General features: G+C 53.2%; 2 protein-coding genes across 9 annotated transcripts in view; one reads left to right on the forward strand and one right to left on the reverse strand.

The window, feature by feature from the left end:
- The window catches only part of RYR1 (ryanodine receptor 1), a 125,687-nt gene extending 122,534 nt beyond the window's left edge, over nucleotides 1-3,153 (forward strand). For all 5 annotated transcript variants that reach the window (XM_060398056.1, XM_060398057.1, XM_027978246.3 and 2 more), the window contains 5 exons: nucleotides 1,752-1,908; nucleotides 2,313-2,377; nucleotides 2,468-2,568; nucleotides 2,716-2,767; nucleotides 2,915-3,153. In XM_060398056.1, the coding sequence (XP_060254039.1) occupies nucleotides 1,752-1,908; nucleotides 2,313-2,377; nucleotides 2,468-2,568; nucleotides 2,716-2,767; nucleotides 2,915-3,010 (471 nt within the window). In that variant the 3' untranslated portion in view covers nucleotides 3,011-3,153. The remainder of the gene's footprint in view (nucleotides 1-1,751; nucleotides 1,909-2,312; nucleotides 2,378-2,467; nucleotides 2,569-2,715; nucleotides 2,768-2,914) is intronic.
- Nucleotides 3,154-3,256: 103 nt separating this feature from the next.
- MAP4K1 (mitogen-activated protein kinase kinase kinase kinase 1) lies at nucleotides 3,257-19,870 on the reverse strand. 4 transcript variants are annotated; one of them, XM_042230934.1, is made up of 31 exons: nucleotides 19,709-19,870; nucleotides 19,481-19,538; nucleotides 19,280-19,370; nucleotides 18,511-18,575; nucleotides 16,947-17,002; nucleotides 16,808-16,855; nucleotides 16,616-16,658; nucleotides 16,438-16,510; nucleotides 15,679-15,810; nucleotides 15,206-15,268; nucleotides 15,020-15,101; nucleotides 14,167-14,283; nucleotides 13,881-13,959; nucleotides 13,123-13,181; nucleotides 13,007-13,038; nucleotides 12,885-12,929; nucleotides 12,082-12,124; nucleotides 11,507-11,669; nucleotides 11,330-11,412; nucleotides 10,708-10,792; nucleotides 9,445-9,521; nucleotides 9,283-9,343; nucleotides 8,240-8,348; nucleotides 8,094-8,152; nucleotides 7,809-7,912; nucleotides 7,237-7,411; nucleotides 6,891-6,956; nucleotides 6,603-6,692; nucleotides 6,442-6,512; nucleotides 5,731-5,786; nucleotides 3,257-3,431 (listed from the first exon to the last, which is right to left on the reverse strand). In XM_042230934.1, the coding sequence occupies exons 1-31, from the start codon at nucleotides 19,805-19,807 to the stop codon at nucleotides 3,362-3,364; spliced, it is 2,454 nt and encodes an 817-aa protein (XP_042086868.1). In that variant the 5' UTR covers nucleotides 19,808-19,870; the 3' UTR covers nucleotides 3,257-3,361. The 4 variants fall into 4 exon arrangements, with proteins under 4 accessions (XP_042086868.1, XP_012045766.1, XP_012045765.1 ...); XM_012190376.4 differs by having other exon boundaries at nucleotides 6,891-6,953; nucleotides 13,007-13,050; XM_012190375.4 differs by having other exon boundaries at nucleotides 13,007-13,050.
- Between the last annotated feature and the right edge of the window lie 973 nt (nucleotides 19,871-20,843).

Here is a 20,843-nt window from a genome sequence, read left to right on the forward strand (position 1 = left end):
CAAATTAAAAAAAAAAAAAAAAAGTAATAGAACCTACCTTGCAGACTTATTTCCAGGGTTAAGTGATCTGACCCTTTTACTTGGAACACTGCCTCAGTGAATGGTAGCCACTGTTGTAATATTTGAGCTTTTCAAGGTATTATCCTTGGAAAGGTGCTCAAGCACAGTGCCTGACTTACAAGCCATGTGACTTGGGGTTGACAGCTCAACCTCCCCACACTCTGGTGTCCTCACCTGTGAAATGGTTTTATAATAATAGAGCCTATATCCCAGGGTTGCTTTTAGGACTCAGTGATACTCCCTGGTAGCTCAGCGGTAAAACCCACCTGCCAATGCAGGAGAGATGGGTGTGATCCCGGGCTGGGAAGATCCCCAGGAGAAGGAAACGGCAACCCACTCCAGTATTCTTGCCTGGGAAATCCCATGGGCAGAGAAGCCTGGTGGCTACAGTCCTTGGGGTTGCAAAGAGTTGGACATGACGGAGTGCACACAATGCGCCCTGACCATCAAAGACTTAAAAGGTTAGAACAGTGCTTGACAGGTATTAAGAATTCCATAGACGTGAGCTACTATCATCATTCTCTATCAGGAAAAGTTTTATGCCATGCATGTTTCTATTTTCTCTTTTATTCTAATAAATGGTGGTCATCACCCAAATTGAGTTTAACTTACTATAGGCGTGGGCCACAGTTGAAAGAATCACTCCAGTGCTTTATCTCAGAATGGCCTGTAATCTGGCACTATGCTCACAGGACCCATCTGGTTCCTCAATCTGGTATTTGAGGCCCCACCAGACTTGGTCTTGTTACTCAGCCTTGTTCCCACCAGTCACTGGTCTTAGCTCTTACCCAGGGCAACTGGGTTCTCTCACTTCCTAGAGACACAGAAAAAAAAAAAAAAAAAAACAACAGTGTAAGGTCTTTCCCAAGTCTCAGGCAGACCATGTCCTTCCCTCTGCTCAGAACCTTCTTGTGGTTCCCCAGTGCTTCACCATTGTGTACAAAGCCAGGGGAAAACTAGCCTGGCCTGAGTCTAACCACAGTCCTTGCCTTTTGCTCTCTGGCTGCCTGGTCCTCCCTCAGTTCCCCTAAAATCATGTGTTTCCTCCCAACCCAAGCCCTTTGCATCTGACCTTTTCTCTACCTGCCCTCTCCCTGGCCCTACGTACACACGCCTATTCACTTGATGCCTCATCTTCAACTTAAATGCTGCCTCTTACAGGAAGCTCTCCATGACCATTAGCTGGCCCTCATTTCTCTCCTCACTCTTGCTCACAGTAACTCTATTTCCAGCCTCAGTGAACCTCTTTTCAGTTCCTCACAGGAGCAAGATGTATTCTTTCCTCCCCAGGGGTGATGAAACACATGTGGTTTTCTCTGCCTGGAACTCTCTCTCCCACCTAACATTCTGTTCACGTTTCCAGTTCACACATGTCCTCACTTCTAGGAAGCCTTACCCTATCACCCAGGCGAGGTCAGGCTTTCAAAACTTCACGTTTCCTGTGCTTCCCCCATCTTGCCCATGACTACGCTGTGCTTTCCTGGCCCTGGGCCCTCCCTATCACAACCCTGATCATTTCTGGGCTGCCATTATCTGATGCCAAGCTTGTGAGCCCTGTAGGAGCAGCGTTCAGGGCTGTCTCAGTCATTGCTGTGTGTGCCCTGCCCCAGCCAATCCGGGGCCCTGTAGGTTCTCAGTGAATGTTGCAGCCTGAACGCGCGACTCATGTGCTTCTCACCCTGCTCCTGCAGTGTTACCTCTTCCACATGTACGTGGGTGTCCGAGCTGGTGGGGGCATTGGGGACGAGATAGAGGACCCAGCAGGCGATGAATACGAGCTGTACCGAGTGGTCTTCGACATCACCTTCTTTTTCTTCGTCATTGTCATCCTCTTGGCCATCATCCAGGGTCAGTGCTCATCAGAGTCTTGGGAGTGGGGGCTGTGTCCAGAGGCAGGCTAGCTCCTTAGTGTACAAATCCAGGATCTGGTCAGCCTGGATTCATATCCTGGCTCTACCTCCCCCTACTGTGAGACTTTGGTCAAGTGACCTCTCTGAGCTTCAGCTTCTTTATCTATAAGATGAGGATATTGATTATACTAGCCACATAGAGTTGCTGTGAAAATCAAGTTAATTCATAGGTGGTAAGTATCTGGCTCATGGTAAGTGCGCAGTAAACACTAGGTGTTATTATTTTTAGTAAGTGGGGTGAGATTAGGAAGATTGGGTTCAAGACTCAATGGCAGATAGCTAGAAGTGAGAAGCTAAACACTGACGAGCGCCCTGCAACGCCCCCCCCCGCCCCGCCCCCAGGTCTGATCATTGATGCTTTTGGTGAGCTCCGAGACCAACAAGAGCAAGTGAAGGAAGATATGGAGGTAGGTCATGTCTGGGGGGCGACTCTGAGGGATTCCAGGACCCTGGGGGGTTGAACGGACCTTGATTCTGATGTCTCCTGCCACGCACAGACCAAGTGCTTCATCTGCGGTATCGGCAGTGATTACTTTGATACGACACCGCATGGGTTCGAGACTCACACACTGGAGGAACACAACCTGGCCAATTACATGTGAGTGTGGGCCCGTTGGCCAATCAGGAGGGTGGGGCGTGGCCACCAACAGCGGGGTGCGGTGTCCATGTGGGTGGATTCCCAGCCAGCTAATCAGGAGGAAGTAAGGGAAATCGTGACCTGTCTACTGCTGCCTCCCATCCCCAGGTTTTTCCTGATGTATCTGATAAACAAGGACGAGACAGAACACACGGGCCAGGTAAGCGTGTGTTATTGGAAGGACAATGGGCAGAGACATGGTGAATTTTAATATAAGGTCAGTCAGCAGGTGGCAGTGAAAAGCTCATGTCAATATGAAGCATTTGAAGATGTGACCAACTAACTCTTCCCCATCTCCCACCCCTAGGAGTCTTACGTCTGGAAGATGTACCAAGAGAGATGCTGGGATTTCTTCCCGGCTGGCGATTGTTTCCGCAAGCAGTATGAGGACCAGCTTAGCTGAGACACCCCTAGCTGGCCCTTCACCCCCCACCTCAAGTGCCTTATTCTCACAGCAAACCCCACAGCCCTCAAACCCCTCCCCCCAAGGCAGCTGGGGGAGGGGTGACCATGTACTGACGAATAAAGTCTGTGCTATACCCCTGACATCATTGTGTTGGATTGTTGATTTTTGGGGGGCGGGGGGGGGGCATCCAGGAATTCCGCTCTCCTCTCCTTCCCCCGACCCCAAAATCAAAATGAAAGCAGAGACTGAAGTCATGTTTATTGGGAGACAGGGGCATGCCAGGATCAGGAGTGTGTGTCCACTGGGGAGGGAGATGTAGAGACTGGTTCCTAACACCCCCTCAGGGACTCATTCCTGGATGTAGAGGTTGCTGGGGGCAGTGGGATCATCTGCTGGGCGCGTCTCCACCACCACAGGCCTGGGGAAGGAAAAGAGAAGTCAGTTCATTCACTCATTTACAGAGATGTCGATAGAGTTTGTGCCAGCATAGTGCTGGGCTAGAGCAGTGGATGAGCAGACACGGCCCTCGCCCTCAGGAGACCAACATGAATCAGTGAATTAGATGAGTACAAAGAAGCATGAGGCACATAGCAGGGAAACCCAGCTCAAGGGGTCAGCCAAGGTGTCACTAAAGAATGGATGGTAGAGCCTGAAAGAAGTTCAGGAGGGAACTTGATGAAAGGGCAGGAAAGAGCGTTCTGGGCAGAGAGAACAGCCTGGGCAAAGGACTTACATGGGAGAGGGCTTGACTGCACAAGTCATGGTTTGTAGGCTGTGACCAGGATTGGGTATTTATCTTGAGGCCACAGGAAGCTTTTAACCAGGTGGAGAGTGACACAATCAGATCTAGATTTTAAAGGACACCTCTGACATATTGAAAGGTCAGAGAGATCCTTGAAGAAGCTCTCACTGGCTAAATCTGTGAGTATTTGTGCCTCAGAACAGATAATGATAGTAACAGATTATAACCCATAGAATAAAATGAAAATCAGCTTCCCTGGTGGTCCAGCAGTTAACAATCTGCTTTGCAATACAAGAGACACCAGTTTGATCCCTGGCCCAGGAAAATCCCACTTCCCACAGAGCAGCTAAGCCCATGAGCCACAGCTACTGAGCCTGTGTGCCTAGAGCCTGTGGTCCACAACAAGAGAAGCCACGACAAGACAAGCCTACACACTGCAATGAAGAGCGGCCTCTCGGCAACTAGAGAAAAGTCTGTGTGTAACAACGAAGATCCACCACAGCCAAAAATAAACAAGTAAGTAAATCTTTAAAAAAATATATAAAGTGGAGGATCATCTTTTTAAAAAAGAATAAACAAAAAATCCTTGAGACTATGCTAAGATACACACAAACACACAGTCATATATACACACATACATACAAATATACATACACGGTGGAGAAGGGACAGCTCTTTCCTACAGTAGAATGCCGACTTAGAAGAAATGATAGAAATAGGAAACTCACCATTTAATAGACTCAGGCAAAAATCATCAAGTCATGGTAAAATTAGGTGAAACAATAATTTTACATTGTCTCAAGAAATTACCCCCAAAGAATACTTATTTATACAGAGAAAAGAAGAGTAGCATTATAGTCAAGAAAGCTGGCTCATTCCATTTTAACCAAGTGACCGACCAAAGATAACCTCACCAGTAGTGGGACAAACTGACACACACTTCCTGATCCAATGTAGTGAGAAGGATACCCCATCACTTCTGTGGTATTCCTGCCCCAAACGTGTAACCTGGAAACCTCAAACCCAACTAAGGGACATTCTGAAAAACAAATTTCCTGTACTCTTCAAAAGTGTCAAGGTCATGAAAAGCACAGGAAGTCTGAAGAACGTTCCAGGCACAAGACTAAAGAAACATGACCCCAAAATGCAGCCTGTAATCCTGGATGATATCATGGACCAAAAAAAAAAAGTATTATTTTTTGGTTACAAAGAGCATCATTGGAACAACTTGGTGAGACTTGAGTGGGTGTGTGAAATTAGAAGATAGCGCTATCTCGGTGCTCTTTTCTTGATTTTGACAGCTGTATTGTGGTTTGTAAGAGTATGTCCTTGCCTTGATTTAGGAAACATACACTGAAGTATTTTGGGGTAAACTGGCATCATGCTTGCAATTCATGTGCCAACAGAAAAAAATTACACATATATGCGAGGCAAGAATAAACCAAATGTGGTTAAAAATAATATACAGGGAATCTGGGTGAAGGGGATACAGAATTCTTAAATTTATTTTTGCAACTTCTCTGAATCTAAATTTATATCAACATATCACTAAAAAGTTTAAAAAGAATGAAAATTCCACCTTCAGGCTTCCCTGGTGGCTGGGTGGTGAAGAATCTGCCTGCCAATGCAGGAGACACGGATCCAATCCCTGATCTAGGAAGATCCCATGTGCCATGAGGCAACTAAGCCCGCGCACCACAACTACTGAGCCTGTGCCCTAGAGCCCGGGAGCCGCAACACAGCCAAAGCACAGCCCCAAATAAACTAATTAATTAAAATTTTTTTAACAAAAGAAAATTCCACCTTGGCTGCTCTATGGGGAATAGACTATAGGGGACAGAGATAGAAGCAGGGAGACCAAGTGAGAGGATGTCCAGGCCAAAGATTCAGACGGCTGGGGACACCTCAAGATACCCTCTTTACATCCAAAGCACCCCCCCTCCCTGGTCCTCTGTCCTCTGCTCGAAGTTCATACCTGGGGGAGCCAAGCAGACGGAAGGTGAGGGTGGGATCTCTGAGCTCCTGCAGCAGCTGGGGAAAAAGGTGCTGTATCAGTGTCTAGAAGACTCCTCCCCTCTCCCTTAAAGAGAGTAAGGGGCAAGGTCTCTGAACTCCTCAGGTCCAGAAATAATCATTGCTGCTAACACCACTCATCAACTGTGTGACCTCAGGCAAGTTACTTAACCTCTCTGCACCTCAGAGCACTAACCTTTGAAATCATAATACCTACCTGACAGGTGATCCCGAAGATTAAGGAGAATACAAAAGTGTAAGGGCAGAGCCTGACACATGGTGTTCTGTGGATTAAGCATCATTTTCACTCCATTTTCCGGATGAGAAAAGTGAGGCACAGAAAGATTAAGCTATTTGACTAAAATCATTCAGCTGGATTCCAACCCAGGTAGTCTGGTCCATGCTCTTAACCCACTTGTCTCTATTTGTGACCCCATTTTACAGTTAGGAGTCTGAGGGAGGCTCAGAAAGAAGCGAAGTCACACAGTGACCCTGGTTGAGCTCTGGTCCCAAGAGACACTGGAGCAGAGACGGGGACCTGTCTGAACTGAGCCTAGAGAAGTGTCACCTCCAGGGACTTTACACCCTGAGTGAGTCTGTTCTCCCAATGGATCTGATGAGTGAGATGATTGACGTGGGAGGGGCTTGCGGGTGCTAGGAGGAAGGAGCTTACCTGATCCGAGCCTAGAGCCCAAACCTGCACTCCATGCTTCCAGAAGGCCTGGAGCCGACCCCCGACCATAGCTGGGAGGAAAGCAGCGCCTGTTACCCTTGGGCTCTACTTAAGCCTCCAACCTGGACCCCAGACCCCGGAATTATCATTCCGGCACATACCCACGGCCTCCACTGCTTCAGTCATGGGGATCTCTGGAGTTCGAAGCCCCCGGGCCGGGGCCCCCTCTGGGGTCACCAGCTTCAGGGACCCTAGAAGGAGGTAGAGAATGGACTGTAAGAGCAGTAAGCGGGCTTGAGAAGGTTATCAAGGGACAGGACAATACGTTCAGTGTAAGAAGCAAAGCAGGACGAGTAAGGACTGGAGGGGCTCAGAATCTCTCAGAGGTGCGGGGTCTGGGGGTCGGTATCTAGGCACAGTGGAGGCAAGGGAGGGAGGAAGGTTCTTACCGTCCATCAACACCATCACCTTGTCTTCCTCAACCTGAGTCACCTGTACTGGTCCCTTGTGCTCTGCTTGAGAGATCCAGGTTCAGGGACCAATTTCACCGCATTATGCCTTCCTCCGCTAGGCCCCCCTCTCCATTCCCAAGCAATCGGGCTAACCCCCGCCCATCACAGAATTCCCCACTCCCCATCATCAATCTCATTAATTATATATACCCAATGTTCTCCCGCCCCGCTCACGGTTCATCCCCTTTCCCAATTACGCCTCAGGCTAAGCACCGCCCAGTCACTCAGACCCAACCCAACCCAACTGATAAGCCTCACCCGTCCCAGAGCCTGCGCGACTCACCCGTGCTCATCTCGCCCAGCCAGCAGGAGAGCGCGCCGAAGCGCACGGTGTGGAAGAGCACCGACTTCGCCGGCCTTCCGGGGCTCACGCCGATGCACACTGAGGGCAGCTCGGAGCCTGGCCCGGTCAGCAGTGCAAACACCGGCAGAGGCGTAGGGAGCGGAAACAGCACCTGCTGCGGGCCGCGCAGGGAGGGGCGGGTTCAGATGAGGGGGCGGGGCGGGGGCGGGGCCTGAGGGGCGGGGTCTTGGAGGACAGTGAGCTTGGAGCTTCCGAAGTATTTCTCCCCCCTCGCCAAGTGTTTCTCGAGCCCTCAGTTTTGGGAAGCACCATCTAGAAACTTCAAGGAGGTGAGGCCTCAGAAGGCTTAGAAAGTAACGGGTGGCGTGAGGGCCGGAGCTTAAGGATCAGAAAGACTTCAGGGGAGGAGCCTCCAGGTGGGCGGAGCCTTGGGGAGATTGTGGGAGGCCTCGGGTGGAAGCCCAGGTTCGCGGAGCTCGCTGCGGAAGCGTAGAGTAGACGGCCCCAGCCACCCAAGCTGACAAAGCCCCTAGCGTCTCCAGGCTCCCTACCCGGACCAGCAGGAACTTGTTCATGGGCTGGTACCACTGAAGCAGGACCACGGATGTCTCCAAAGCCCCACACAGGAACGGGCCTCCGGAGCTGGTGCCCTCCGCTGTGGAGGCGGGTAGGGAGCGGTCAATGGTCTCTCCCGCGACCCTTCGCCCCCAAAGGCCACACACCTCTCCCCAGGCTCGACTCACCCTGCCTTAACTCTGCAACCCTCTCCTGTGGAGAGGGAGTCCAAGTCCCACCCTTGGTCTTGCCCCCTGTCTGCCCACCCCTAGGGTTCTCACCCACACAGCACGCCCGGCAGCCTTTGGTGTCCGGGATCTTAGTGGAGACAATGTTCTTCCTGCGGCAGAAGATAGGCATGAATGGGGGCGAGGGACGGCAGGAATGGGGCATTAGAGGGGTCAGTGGTACCACTAGGGGCTGGTACCTTGCTAGTAGCCGGTGGGGGCTAATGTGAGCGATGGGGCTTCCTGCTCTGCCCTCTTTCCGTTCCAGCAGGCCCAGGATGCTATGAGAATACAGGTAGGGGGTCTTTCCTGCAGTGTGTGTGTACATAGGGAAAGCAGGCAGTTATAGGCTACTGCACACTCCCACCCTTCCCTCAGCCCATCACTCGGCCCCATCCCTTTTAAATGCCCAAGTCTTCAAGACTCAGGCACCTTTGTTTATTCATTTTTTCATGCAACATGTTAAAAAAATTTTTTTTTTGCCTGTGCCCCACGACATGTGGGATCTTAGTTCCCTGACCAGGGATTGAACCCATGCCCACTACTGTGTAAGTGTGGAGTCTTAAACACTGGACCACCAGGAAGTCGCAGTGCAACATATTTTAAATGTCCACTATAGGCCAGGCACTGTGCTTGGCTCTGGTGAACAATGGTAAGTAAAATAAATATGTTCCCTACCCTCATAGTACTTGTGGCCGCATGAGAAATGACAGACACTTAACAATCAGATGAAGTTACACGTATTACAAAGTTTAACAAGGAACATCTAGAAATTCTGCAAAAGTTTGTCATCACAGATGTGATATGAATGAGCTCACTCATTCTATTTGGCTTGGGGTCTCCTCATAAATTAGAAATTCTTTTACACAAGGTGTTTATAAAACAATGACACAAAATTTTAATCCACAACCTGCTCACTCCATTTTAGCAAAGCATGGAACAAGTATTGTCATCTTGTCAACATCAAAGAAAGGTAAAGACTGACTTCTTGTGGAAATTACCTCAAAACTGACTTGAGAGGTGGGCACTATTGTGAGCCCCATTTTAAAGATGGGGAAACAGAGGCTTAGGAAGAAGTGTCTTGCCCCAAGTCCCACACTGAAAAGGTGGCTGGAATTTGAACTGTAGGCTCTGTGAAGGGGGAGCCTAATTGTTTTCTCTGTGCCCATCTATTTCCCAACCTCCTTACCTTTGACCCCTTAAGTTCTGACTCCCACCCCTCCCACCCAAGCCACAGCCAGACCTGAGAGAGACATGAGGACATTGTTGATGGAGTACACCCAGGTAGTCCGGCCAGAAAAAAGCTGCAGGGCAAGGGGGAGATGGCTCCTGTAAGACCCCAGCAAGCCCAACTTCAGCCCCCACCCTTGGCCCCCCTTGACCCACCCCAGGGACTGCCCCTCACCATCTCCAGCGTAGCCTCCTGGTCATTTCGATTCAGGATAAAAATGCCTTCCTCGGCCCCCAGGAGCAGGTGCTGGTCTAGGGGGGCACACACGATGATGCTAGGACCTACTCCATCACACGGGGCCTCCCAGACCGCATATGACCCCAAACACTGATGCTCTGTGCCTTCAGTTCTCTACTCTCCCCTCACACTGACATTTCCAGCCTTTGTTTTCACAAATCTGAACTCAAACCCTGACCAGTTCCCTTGAGCTGGTCTCATTCTCACCAGCCTCTGACTTCCCCTGTTCTGGTAGTTCTCCCATCTCTGACCTGCAAACCCTGACCATCTGTCCCCTCAATTCTGACCCCAACATCAGACATGTCTTCCCCAGTATCTCTCTCAATTCTGTCTTTCTCCCCAGTTCTGGTCCCTGAATGCTAATCCTATCTCAACACTGATGCTCAAATTCAAATACCCTGACATATGGCTCTTTCTGTCCAGTGTGACCCCACAAACTCTAATACTGTTTCCTTAACATTTACTCCCCACTGACTTTGTCTCCACATCTTTGATCCCTAAACTCTGTCCCTTTCTGCTACATTCTAATCCCTAAAACTCCTGACCCCAAATTGCTGATTCCAGTCTCTCTACCATTAACCTCCAACTGAGGCTGTGCGTGTGTGTGTGTGTGTGCGCGCACACGCTCAGTCATGTCTGACTCTTTGAGACCTCATGGACTGTAGCTCACCAGGCTCCTGTGACCATGAGATTTTCCAGGCAAGCATACTGCAGTGGTTTGCCATTTCCTTCTCTGGGGCAACTGAGGTTAATGGGGTCCAACTGTCCCAGATCTTATACACTGAACGCTGACCTTTCTGGTTTATCTGACACTCCTTTTTAAAATTCCTATTTTATTTATCTATTCTTTTGTGGCCACACTGTGCAGCATGTGGGATCTTAGTTCCCCAGCCAGGGACCAAACCTGTGCTCTCCTGCAGTGGAAGGACAGAGTCTTAACCACTAGACCCTCAGGGAAATTCCATATCTGACACTCTTGACCTCCAAACTAATTTCCTAATCTTCACTCTCAAACTCAGCTTCAGTCTACCCAGCTTTGATCCCTAAACCCCAGCTGTAACTCCTGGCTCTGCCCCTGCCTCCACTCTGCCACTCCTTACTGTATTAAGACCTTTCCCTTCCCCTTTCCCTGACTTCTGCCTTCCACTAAGGGTCCTCCCCAACCCCGCTACATTCTCCGTGGCCCTTCTGAGTACTCACCCTTGGTGGAGGGGTGCGTCCAGGCTGCCGTGCTGTGGATCCGGAGGGGGCAGCCATTGAACAACTTGACGAGAAGGGCACAGCCCTGGGTGGGCCATGGGGGCGGGGCAGCAGCCGATCCAGCAAAAGTGAGGAGGGCACAGGAAGGCACAGTGGTTAAGACTCAGAAGCAAAAGTGGCAAGGTTCAAATCCCGCCTCTGCCTGCTCAAAGGTTTATGACCTTGGAAACTGTTTAACCCCTCTGTGCCTCGGTTTCCCCATTTTGAAATGGCAGATAATATGTATCTCTGCAGGATCTGCAGGCTGGCATCCCTGACTCACTGGATATAAGTTTGAGCAAACTCCAGCAGAGAGCAAAGGACAAGGCAGTCTGGCATGCTGTAGTCCACAGGGTTACAAAGAGTCAGACACGCCTTAGTGACCCAACAACGACTGCAGTATCTATCTCTATCTGTGCAGATATACACCACGTAAAGACACGAGATCAGGGTCTTGCACAGAGGCTCTGCTCAACAAATGTCACCTGTCATTATTATTAGTCTTCCCTGCCCCATCCCCCACTCCCACCAGGCATCCCCAGCTGCATCCAGAGATATCAATCCTCAGCATCACTGGCCTCACCTTTCTCTTCATCTTTTCCTTCTTGGGGGGCAACAGTGGGGGCTGGTCAGGCTCTCGGGGGGCTGGGTTCCACAGTGAGGGTTCTGAGATGGGGAGGAGAAAATCAGCCCCTAAAGCCCCCCAATCCCTGCCCAACCCCCACCTTCACCCACCTCCCACCCCAGCCTGCCCTGTTACCTGAGTGGGCAGTGAGGTGGGGGCTTCTGGTGGCTGGGGGAGGCCCGAGATGGGGGGTGCGTGGGGGAGGCCCACTGGCACACCGGACCAGCACTCCCGGGCTCAGCTGGCCGTCATCCCCAGTCCCCCCAGGACCCTCATCTGACGGAGAACGGAACTTGGGCTTTGGAGAGAGAGGAGGAAGGTGGGGAATACATTAGATCAACTCAGAGAGAGGGCACCTTGCCAACCACCTCTGCCAGAACCGACATTAGGTCATGGCTCTGTGATATCTAACCACCCCTCCAACCTTCCCCTCTGACCCATGCCCCAAAATCAACATACTCCAGCAACTAAAGGGGAAGGGTTGGGTGCAGCGGGGTTTCCAAAGACCAGCTACTGACCAGTATCCATTGGGCTAAATATTCTTAGTCCCACCCCTAGGGTCAGGGATGCCATTTCCAGATCCCAGTCATCCCAGTCTCTCAGATCTCAAAGGAGATCTTTGTGTCCCAGACTCCAGCCCAAGAGAGCTTAGTATCCCAGTGTCTATGGGCCCTGGCCCCCTGCCCCTCATCTCTGTCCCAGGGCCTTACCTTGGGGGGCAGTGGAGGAGGTGTGTCTTCTGCAGGGGCAGGGCTGGAACACAAAGATGGGGTCAGCAGGCGGGGGGTGTGGGCAACAAGGCCTGGGGAGGGTTGGGGCTGGAGGTCTGAGCTCAGGAGGGTCAGAGGGTGACTTGATCTGGGGCTAGAGCTGAGGGCTAAAGGACTGATGACCCTGATGATAATGGTACCAGCAACTCTTAGATATCAAGTGCTGCCAGTGCATCAAGCCTCTGCAACTTCACACCTGCCTAGAACACAGACTATACAGTGCTCCCGGGGGTCAGGTTCTCACCTGGTGCGCATGAGTCTATTACAGACGAGAGGTGTGCAATGGACAGGTGGGCCCTGAGGCTGACGCAGGCCTAGGGCTGGGGGAGATGGGGGCCTGGGCCAACTGCTGGGGTTGAGGTTGGGTCTGGGTCTGAGGGCCTGACACGGGGGAAGGTTCAGTCTGAGGGTGGGTGAGAAGTTGAAGAAAGATGAGGGGGCCCGAGGGTTAAAGGTTAGGGCAGCAGCTGAGGCCTGGGGGTGAGAGGAACATCTGGCAGGAGCTGGGGACTGGGAGGTAGCAGGGGACCCAGGGTTGAGTTGGCTGGGATTGGAGAGGAAGGAAAGGGGAGTCAGGGGTTGGAGGTGAAGGAAGATGGGGATATTGAGGGGCCGGTCAGGGGTCAGGGGTCAAGGATCAGCACTGAGTAGTAGAAGGGAAGCAGGGCTGAGGCTGGGATCAGCGGGAAGGAAGATGGGTTGTAGGAAGGCGAGGGCTAGGTGGGGGCCTGTGGAGCTCTTACATGTCCACGTCGTCATAGTCATCATCGGACTCTGATAGGTTCCTCCTGAGAAGGAACAGGCATGAGCCTTGGGTGGTCCCCACGCACATCCCTGCCCCACTCCCACCCTAAGGGTCCCTGACCTAGGACTGCCGCTCTTGAAGTCTCCAGGGGGCTGTAGGAGAGCCTGTGGGATAGTAAAGGGTCAGCAGTGGCCCGGGGGAGAGGAGGGCAGCTGGGCAGTCAGGGAGGATCTCACCGTGTCCACTGGGGGCCTGGACTCCATGCCTCTGAGCTTCCTGAACTCCATGTGCCGCCCTGGGGGATGGGGATGGGGCGGTCACACAGTGAGCTGGGGACAAGGACTTGGGAACAGAAAGAATAGAAGTGGGGGTGGGCTCTGGGGTTAGGATCTCAGCACTGGAGCTGTCCCTATAGGGAAGGGCTCTTGGTTTACAGGGGTCTCATCTCGGGGCTTCCTAGGTAGTACCAGTGATAAAGAATCCACCTGCCGTCGCAGGGGATGTGGGTTGGATCCCTGGGTCGGGAAGATCCCCTGGAGGAGGAAATGGCAACCTGCTCCAGTATTCTTGCCTGGAGAATCCCATGGATTCTGGTGGGCTAGTCCACGGGGTCACAGAGAGTCGGACACAGCTGAGCATTTAGGGGTCAGGAATGGAGATCAGGGAAGTGGGGGTTCAAAATGGTTATAGGGTAGTTGCTTTTAGGTTCCATTTGGGGATCAGGGAGCAAAGATTCCTGAGGTCTCTGGGAGTCCTGGTGGTTATGGGAAGCCTCATGGGGTGTGTTTGCAGGACAGAGAGGTGGGGGTCTCCAGAGGCATTTTGTAGATCAGGTGGTGGTGAGGTTCTCTGGGGTCTCCTGCAGAGTCAGATGGTGAGAGGGGTCTCTGAGAGTCTATTTGGAAGTGATTAGGGTCTCTAGGACAATCTGATAAGGGGGCATCTCCTGGATTATAGAGTCAGGTGTCCAGAAACATAAACATTCTCTACTCACGACAGCAATCCGCGTCTGGGATCCCCAGAGAGCTGGCCCGATGGGTGGATCGGATCCGCCGAGGGATGGCCGGGGGGAGCTGGGCAGAGCAGCGGCTGCATCAGACCCGAGGTTCTCCAGCAACAGCTCCCCCACCCTGTGGGTCCAGCCTGGAGTCCTGGGCCTTCCCATAACCTGTGTGCCCCCAAGCTACCACCCCATCCTCCCTGGCTCTTTTCTAAGAGAGGCAGCAAGGGGGCACTCCAGGCAGGGAAACAGGCTGAGAAAAGGCGAGCTGGTCCCTCACCTCAGGGTCTTCATCTTCAATCTCGCCCACAGGGGCCCCCTTCCCTGGGTTCCTCAGTTTGTCCAGAAGATCTAGGATCAGGCCCCTGTTGAGCCCGGGCTGGGACACCAGTTGATGCTGGGGGAGGGGAGGAGGGTGTCAGCAGATAGGGGGTGGGATTAGAAGGAGGGGGTTGGGATGGGGCTGGAGAACTAGTCTAAAGAGGAAACTTGGGGGGAAGTTGCCAACAGAGGAACAAGGCACGGAATTCTGGGGAGCTGCAACCTGGGGGATTCTGAGGTGTCTGAAGGGATTAGAAGAATGTGAGGTATTTTGGAGAACTCTAGAAGTGTCTCAGAGGGGACTGGAGTTCCCCTGCAATTCCGGAGCACACCCAGGAATGGGTCCTGAGGCCCTTAGGAATTTGTGAGATTTAAGAACTCAGTGTAGGGATCTTTGCTGCAGGTCCAGGGGTTGAGAATCTGCCTGCCAATGCAGGGGACACAGGTTCTATCCCTGGTATGGAAAGATCCCACAGGTCGCAGAGCAGCGGAGCCCTTGAGCCACAACTAGTGAGCCCTTGTGCCCGAGAGCTCATGCTCCACAATGAGAAGCCACCCCGGTGAGAAGCCCGCGCCCTGCAGTGAAGAGAGGAAAGGCCACGTGCAGCAGTGAAGACCCAGCACAGCCAAGAAAACAAAAAAGGGGCCTAGGATACAGTTCGGAGAGTCTTGAGGGTCCTGGGGAATTCAGAGGGAGCAGCAACTTTGAAAGGGCCAAGGGGGTTCCGTGAGATGAAACGATCAATGTTGTAGAGGCCCTGGGGAATTCCGGGGGTGAGTTTGGGAAGGCTTCTCAGGGGAGGGAGGCTTACAGTGAGCATCTTAGTGGCACCGGGTCGCTTCTTGGGGCTCTTAGTGAGGGTGACTTTGACAAAGTTGTGGAAAGCAGCCGACCTTGGGAGGAAGAAGGCGAATTCTGGGGTGAGGGGACCAGAGGCCCTCCCATCAGACCATCACCCTCGGCCCCGCCCTCCCTCCTCCACGTGCCCCTCTCCTACCATTTGCCTTTATCCTTTAGCCTGGGCGGCTGGTAGCCACTCTTGGTCATGAGGAAGAGAACCCTGGAAGAGTAAGGACAGAACGTGGGGTTTAGACTTCCAGTGGCAGCCAGACCTCATGGTTCTGGGGGCCCCTAATAGCACTGAGGTCGGCAGGGAGCAAAGGGAGGGACAGAATGAGAATGAGTGGTATGTTTCACAAGGCATGGGGTGCCCCTTTGAGGGGACACCAGCAGGCTCAGGGGGAGCCTCAAGATGGGGCTCCCTAAATTGGGGCCCCTCGTGTGGAGGGATGGAGAAAAGGCTTTCTGGGTTGAGGGGCTCCTGAGGGTCTCAGATTGGGCTCAGAGTAAGGGGGGGTCTCCTCCAGTGGGTATTGAGCTGGAGAAACAGGCTGGGGGGGGGCAGGTGGTGCTCAGGGTCAGAGTTGAGTGGGGTCTCTGGGACCAGGGGGACCTGCCACATCTGCCTACCTGAGAGGGTGCACGTCAAAGAGTGGTGGCTGCAGCTCGGCTAATTCAATGGCTGTGATGCCCAGGGACCAGATATCACACAGTTCATTGTATCCCCCCTTCAGGGCCACGGCCGCCACTTCCGGAGCCATCCTAGGGGCAGAGACCCTCGGAGAACCAAGGAGTGACACAAGAAGGGGAAGGGGAGACAGAGGAGAATGGGGCAGGCATAGAGAGAGCCAGATGCAGAGAGAAACATACAGATGGAGAGAGACAGAAATAAAGACTTCCCTGGTGGACCAGTGGCTAAGACTCCACGCTCCCAGTGCAGGGGGCCTAGGTTCTATCCCTGGGCAGAGAACTAGATCCGACATGCTGCAACTAAGACCCAGCAAAACCAAATAAATATTAAAAAAAAAAAAAGATGGAGAGAGATAAAGGCAGAGAGACAGAGACAGGCTGGAAGATGGAGACTAAGAGAGAGACAGTGAGACAAACATGGACAGATATGGAAAGACAGACAGACCAGGATAAAAATCAACATAAACACTGGGAGGAATGGCTGGAGGGTGCACAGAAAGAGCTAGGTAAATGGAAAACTCCAAAAAGACCCAAAGAGCAGATAGACTGTTTACCGTCTGAGCCACCAGGGAAATCTGGTCCAGAGAAAGGGATAAGTGGGCAAAAAAGCAAGTACAGAGATTCCCAGAGATCTGGGCTGGTGAACGCCACGCCACGCCACCCCACACCACTCCTAGCTGCCAGCCAGGCATCCCTCACCAGTAGGGTGTCCCAATGAAAGAGAGGCGTCGAGCTAGCGTTGCCCCGATCTGGGCCGAGATACCAAAGTCAGCTGGAGACAGAAGGAGAGACATAGTGACCTGGGGTCCCCTGTCCCCTTGGTCTCCCCTCAGGCCCTCAGTCAGCCCCTCTCCCCAGTCCCACCAGCCACACTCACCCAGTCTGACCTCCCCAGCATCGTTGATGAGGATGTTGGCTCCCTAGGGAAAAGGGAGGGATTAGAGGCTGTCAGAGATACCCCCAAGTCCAATGCTGCTGACATTCCCTGGCCCCATGACACCCTGACCCTCCTGACTCCTGTCTCCCGGGTCCCCTGCCCACAAAGGCCACCTCTCTGCCCTTAGATCACCTTGATGTCCCGGTGGATCTTCTTCTGTGAGTGCAGATAGGCCAGTCCCTGGGGAGGAGGGCGGAAGTTGGGGGCTATGAGCGTCCAGAGGCAGGAGCAGGGCCCTGCCCCACCCCAAGCCCAGAGAGCATCCCCTTACCTGGAGCACTTCCCGACAGACGTAGCTGATCTGGAGCTCCGACAGGGAGCCTGTCACTGCAGAGGTCACCCAGGCACTGTGTTGGGTGCAGGCCAGACCCCTGGCCACCACCCACACCAGCTGAGAGGGTACCACACAGGGAGGGGAGAACTGGGATGGGACAGGTGGGAGGAGGAGGCAGAGAGGCAGTCAGCAACAGAGAGAGGCAGTGATGCAGGGAACCAGAGAGATTCATTCAACGTGATTATTTGCTGCATGTCTACTGTGTGCCAGCCACTGTGGCAGGCAGCAGGGATACAGCTGTGGACAAAAGAGGCAGAGATCCCTGCCCCCGTGGAGAGAACGCTCTAGCACAGGAGACGGATGGCAGACAAGATAAACAGGTAAGATACATGATACACGAGATGCCAATAAATAGTGAGAAGAAAAATTAAGCAAGAAAAGATAACAGGAAATATGTGTGGGAAATATGTGTGGGAAGGAGTATGACATTTCATACAGGTTGATCAGTGAAGGCGACCCCGAGAAGGCGGCGGGGGTGGAGATGGGGAGCAGTCCCCCTCGGAAAGGGAAAGGCAAGTGCAAAGGCCCAGAAGCAGGGGAGTGTCCCTGGTGGGGCTGGAAAGCAGAGGCGTGGGTGGAGCAGGGAGAGGGCGCCAGCCTGGGATTGTCAGCGGGGGTCAGACTCAGGGGCAGTGTTGAGAAACTTGGGCTTCGCTTTGGGGGGGGGGAGGGGATGGAGGGCATGGGACAGCTCTGAGTGATGTCACTCTGTAGAACAAGGAAAGGCAGAGAGAGACGGGAAGAGATAGAGAATCAGGAACAGACCCAAGCTGAGGCAGAGAGAGACAGACATGGGCAGAGACACCCCAAACTGGGAAAAGAGACACATTGAGAAAGACACAAAGGGGTGAGAATACACCAGAGAGAGACAGCAGACTGAGGGGGTCAGAGACTTGGTCTGACGGGCTGGTGGGGTGAGTCACTTCCTCTCTGTGGGCCTCAGTTTCCCCCACCCGCCCTGAGGACTTCTTCATGAAGTCCTTCCTTTCCTGACCTTTGAGGTCTAGGGCTGGAGGGAGACTGGGAGACTGGGAGATGGTCAAAGATAGAGGTGCACATCAGAAATCTGATCAAGGCCCACCCCGCCCCCACCCTCCAGTGCTCCAAGACAGTGAAAAGCAGGCTGAGTGAATCAGAAATGCATTCACTCATTAAATGAACAGATGGGCCCTGACGATGAGCTAGAAATGCAGAAATACTCAAAGGCATGAATAGACCTTGGTGAGAAAATGCAGGCACAGGGGGAAGATGGGGCAGGGAAAGTCGGGATCGTTGCAGAAAAAATAGAGCTGGACTCTCAGGTCCTGAAGGATACAGGGTTCAGGGCCCGCTTGGGTACCACAGTCTCCCCAGCATCTTCCAGGCCAGGCCTGGTCCAGAGGAGGGGCTCTGTGTGAAATACAGACCAGAAAGACAGTCCCCGGAGACGCAAGGATAGAGGGACAGGACAGGTGGATTGGAGGGCCAAGGGCTGCCTGGATCTCCTCGCCCTGCCACTCACCTTGGTAGATGTCCTGGAGAGAACCAGCCCCACAGAATTCCATGCAGATCCAGAGTTTCTGCAGCCTACAACAGTTCAAGAGCAAGAATAATAATAGCAGTAATAAATCATTATTTATAGGACAGTTTCTGGCTCACTGTCCATCCTATCCTAGTTCAACAAGAACTTGAATGTAAGAGGTGTCATCTCTCTATTGTCTACCAGAGTGAGATCATCCCATTTTACAGATGGGGAGATTGAGGCTCAAAGAAGAAAATATATGTTTAGGGTCAACTGGACCAAACCCAGGTGCCTGGGCTCCTACCATGACGTTCTCTGTTGTCCCATGCTAACCTAGGAGACAGGGCAGAGACTTCACAGGTTGTGGAAGTTCAGAGGGGACAGAGGAGCCCAGGATGCCAGGGCCGGGGGGCAGAGATCATTCTTGGGGCATCTGGGATATTCAAGGGTCAGGGAAATTAGGGGTTCATGTTAAAGGAACAGAAAGTGAAACTGGGGGACCTGCAAGTCAGGACGATGATCAGTTTTAGAGGGACTTGGTTTCACATTTGGTTACCACAAAGGGATCAATTTAGTGAGAAATGCTAGTTATTTATTGGAGATGAGGTTTGGAGGTGCTCTGGTCAAACAAGTGGGACTTCGGGCTGGGGATTAAGTTAGGAGCCTCAGTTAAAAATGGAGGTCTGGGATTAGAGGTTAGGTTGGAGGCGGGTGCTGGTCAGGAATGGGAGTTGGGGGCTGGGCTGGGGGGCAGGGGAGGTCTCATCACCAGAGATAACTCCCATGGTAGGCCACGATGTTGGCGTGCCGACAAGTTTTCAAGATGAGGATTTCCTTCTGAAGGGTGGAAACATCATCGTCTGCGAGGAGGGGCAGAAGAGAAAAGGCTACTGCAGGGATGGAGTATGGGGGAGATCCCAGGGTCCCAGGAGGTGGGGCAGGGGAATGAGGACCTGGGTGCTCTCCTCACCAGGCTCCATCTTCACCATCTTCAGTGCCACCAGGTCCCCTGTCCCCTTCTCTCGAGCCTTGTAAAGGGGAAGTTGGCAGTCAGGCAGGCTCCATTTGCCCGAGGTCTTCCTCAGCATCCCTGAAGCCAAGCTGAGGACTGGGACCCTCTCACATCCCCATCCCTTCTTGGGGCTCACCCCCAAGGTCACAGGTTTGAGAGTGTTGGAGAAGGAGGGGGGTTCCTCACCTTGAAAACTTCCCCATAGGTGCCGCCACCCAGCCGCTGCAGCAGGTCATAGTGGTCCCGGGGGTCCCTGTTAAAGATGTCAGGGTCTACGAGGTCCATTCCTGGGGGCCGGAGCTGGGCCTGCGCCCAGGGGCCAGCAGGGCCTCAGGGCTCCGAATGCTGGCACCTCCCTCCCTCCCCACACGCCCTGCACCCGCCTTGCCTCCACCGGCTGTGGCCTCCCCCCTCCCCACTCTCGCTTCCTGCCCCGGCACAGAGCTGTGCAGCCAGCGGCTCCACCCCCTGTCCCCTGGGCCCTGACAGCCTGTGAGGGGCAGCTTGCCTTGGGACCCAGGGGACTCCCCCCTCCACCTCCGGGGCCCTGGGCTGCATGTAAACCAGATGCAAACTATCTTCATTGTGACCTGGAGGGTGCCCTCACCCTCCCCCGTTATGGGCAGTGGCTAAAAACATTTGAACCTCTGCTGAACGCTGAGTGTTGGGCCACAACCTGGAGATGGCAGGTCTACACCGGGATGACCATGTAGTGTATGTACATCATTGTTCACCCGGGACACATACAGGCACTTAGTGGTAACTCCCCGTGCGGCGCGCAGGCCAGTCGCCGTGCACACTCCTGGATACCCGTGTGCACGTATGTGGATATACCCAGAGCATATACACATATGACACATGCATGTTCAGTCATGCTTGCAGTGGGCAGTATCTGAACACACAACTAGGGATGCCACATGCGGAGCGCTCGCCTTCACCCACAGAACTGGAGCTATGGGGACTGGGCGTGATCTAGCGGGGTCCACGAGCCCCTCTCTCCGCCCCTGCCGAGCTGAGCACAACAGCTTTGCGGGCCACTACCCTCGGCGTTAGGGTGAAGTGTGGGGGACCAGGTTCACGACTTAAAACTGCGAAGCTCAGGATCCTTCCTCAGAGGCCAAGGGGACCTCAGAGGGCACCTTCTTCGGCACATGCCCATGGACCAAAAGGATTGTACTGATGGAACCCCAGCAGTTTTGAGTTCACAGCCCGTGCACGCCGTCACGGATCAGTCTACTTCCCGCTAAGTCCGCGCTCACGCGCCAGGGTCTATAACTGGATACGCGAGGCCCGGGAAAAGCTTAGTCCCGCCCCCTCGCCG

The sequence above is a fragment of the Ovis aries genome, chromosome 14, assembly GCF_016772045.2.
Source record: "Ovis aries strain OAR_USU_Benz2616 breed Rambouillet chromosome 14, ARS-UI_Ramb_v3.0, whole genome shotgun sequence".
NCBI lineage: Eukaryota > Metazoa > Chordata > Mammalia > Artiodactyla > Bovidae > Ovis > Ovis aries.

What these genes read in the sequence shown, in the direction of transcription:
- MAP4K1 (XM_012190375.4), bottom strand. Translation starts at nt 19,807, where the DNA reads ATGGACCTCGTAGACCCTGACATCTTTAACAGGGACCCCCGGGACCAC. An exon ending in CCTATGGGGAAGTTTTCAAG is followed by an intron (nt 19,539 to 19,708) that starts GTGAGGAACCCC and finishes CCCCTTTACAAG; the next exon opens with GCTCGAGAGAAGGGGACAGG. An exon ending in GTGCCACTAAGATGCTCACT is followed by an intron (nt 14,284 to 15,019) that starts GTAAGCCTCCCT and finishes CCCCTCCCCCAG; the next exon opens with CATCAACTGGTGTCCCAGCC.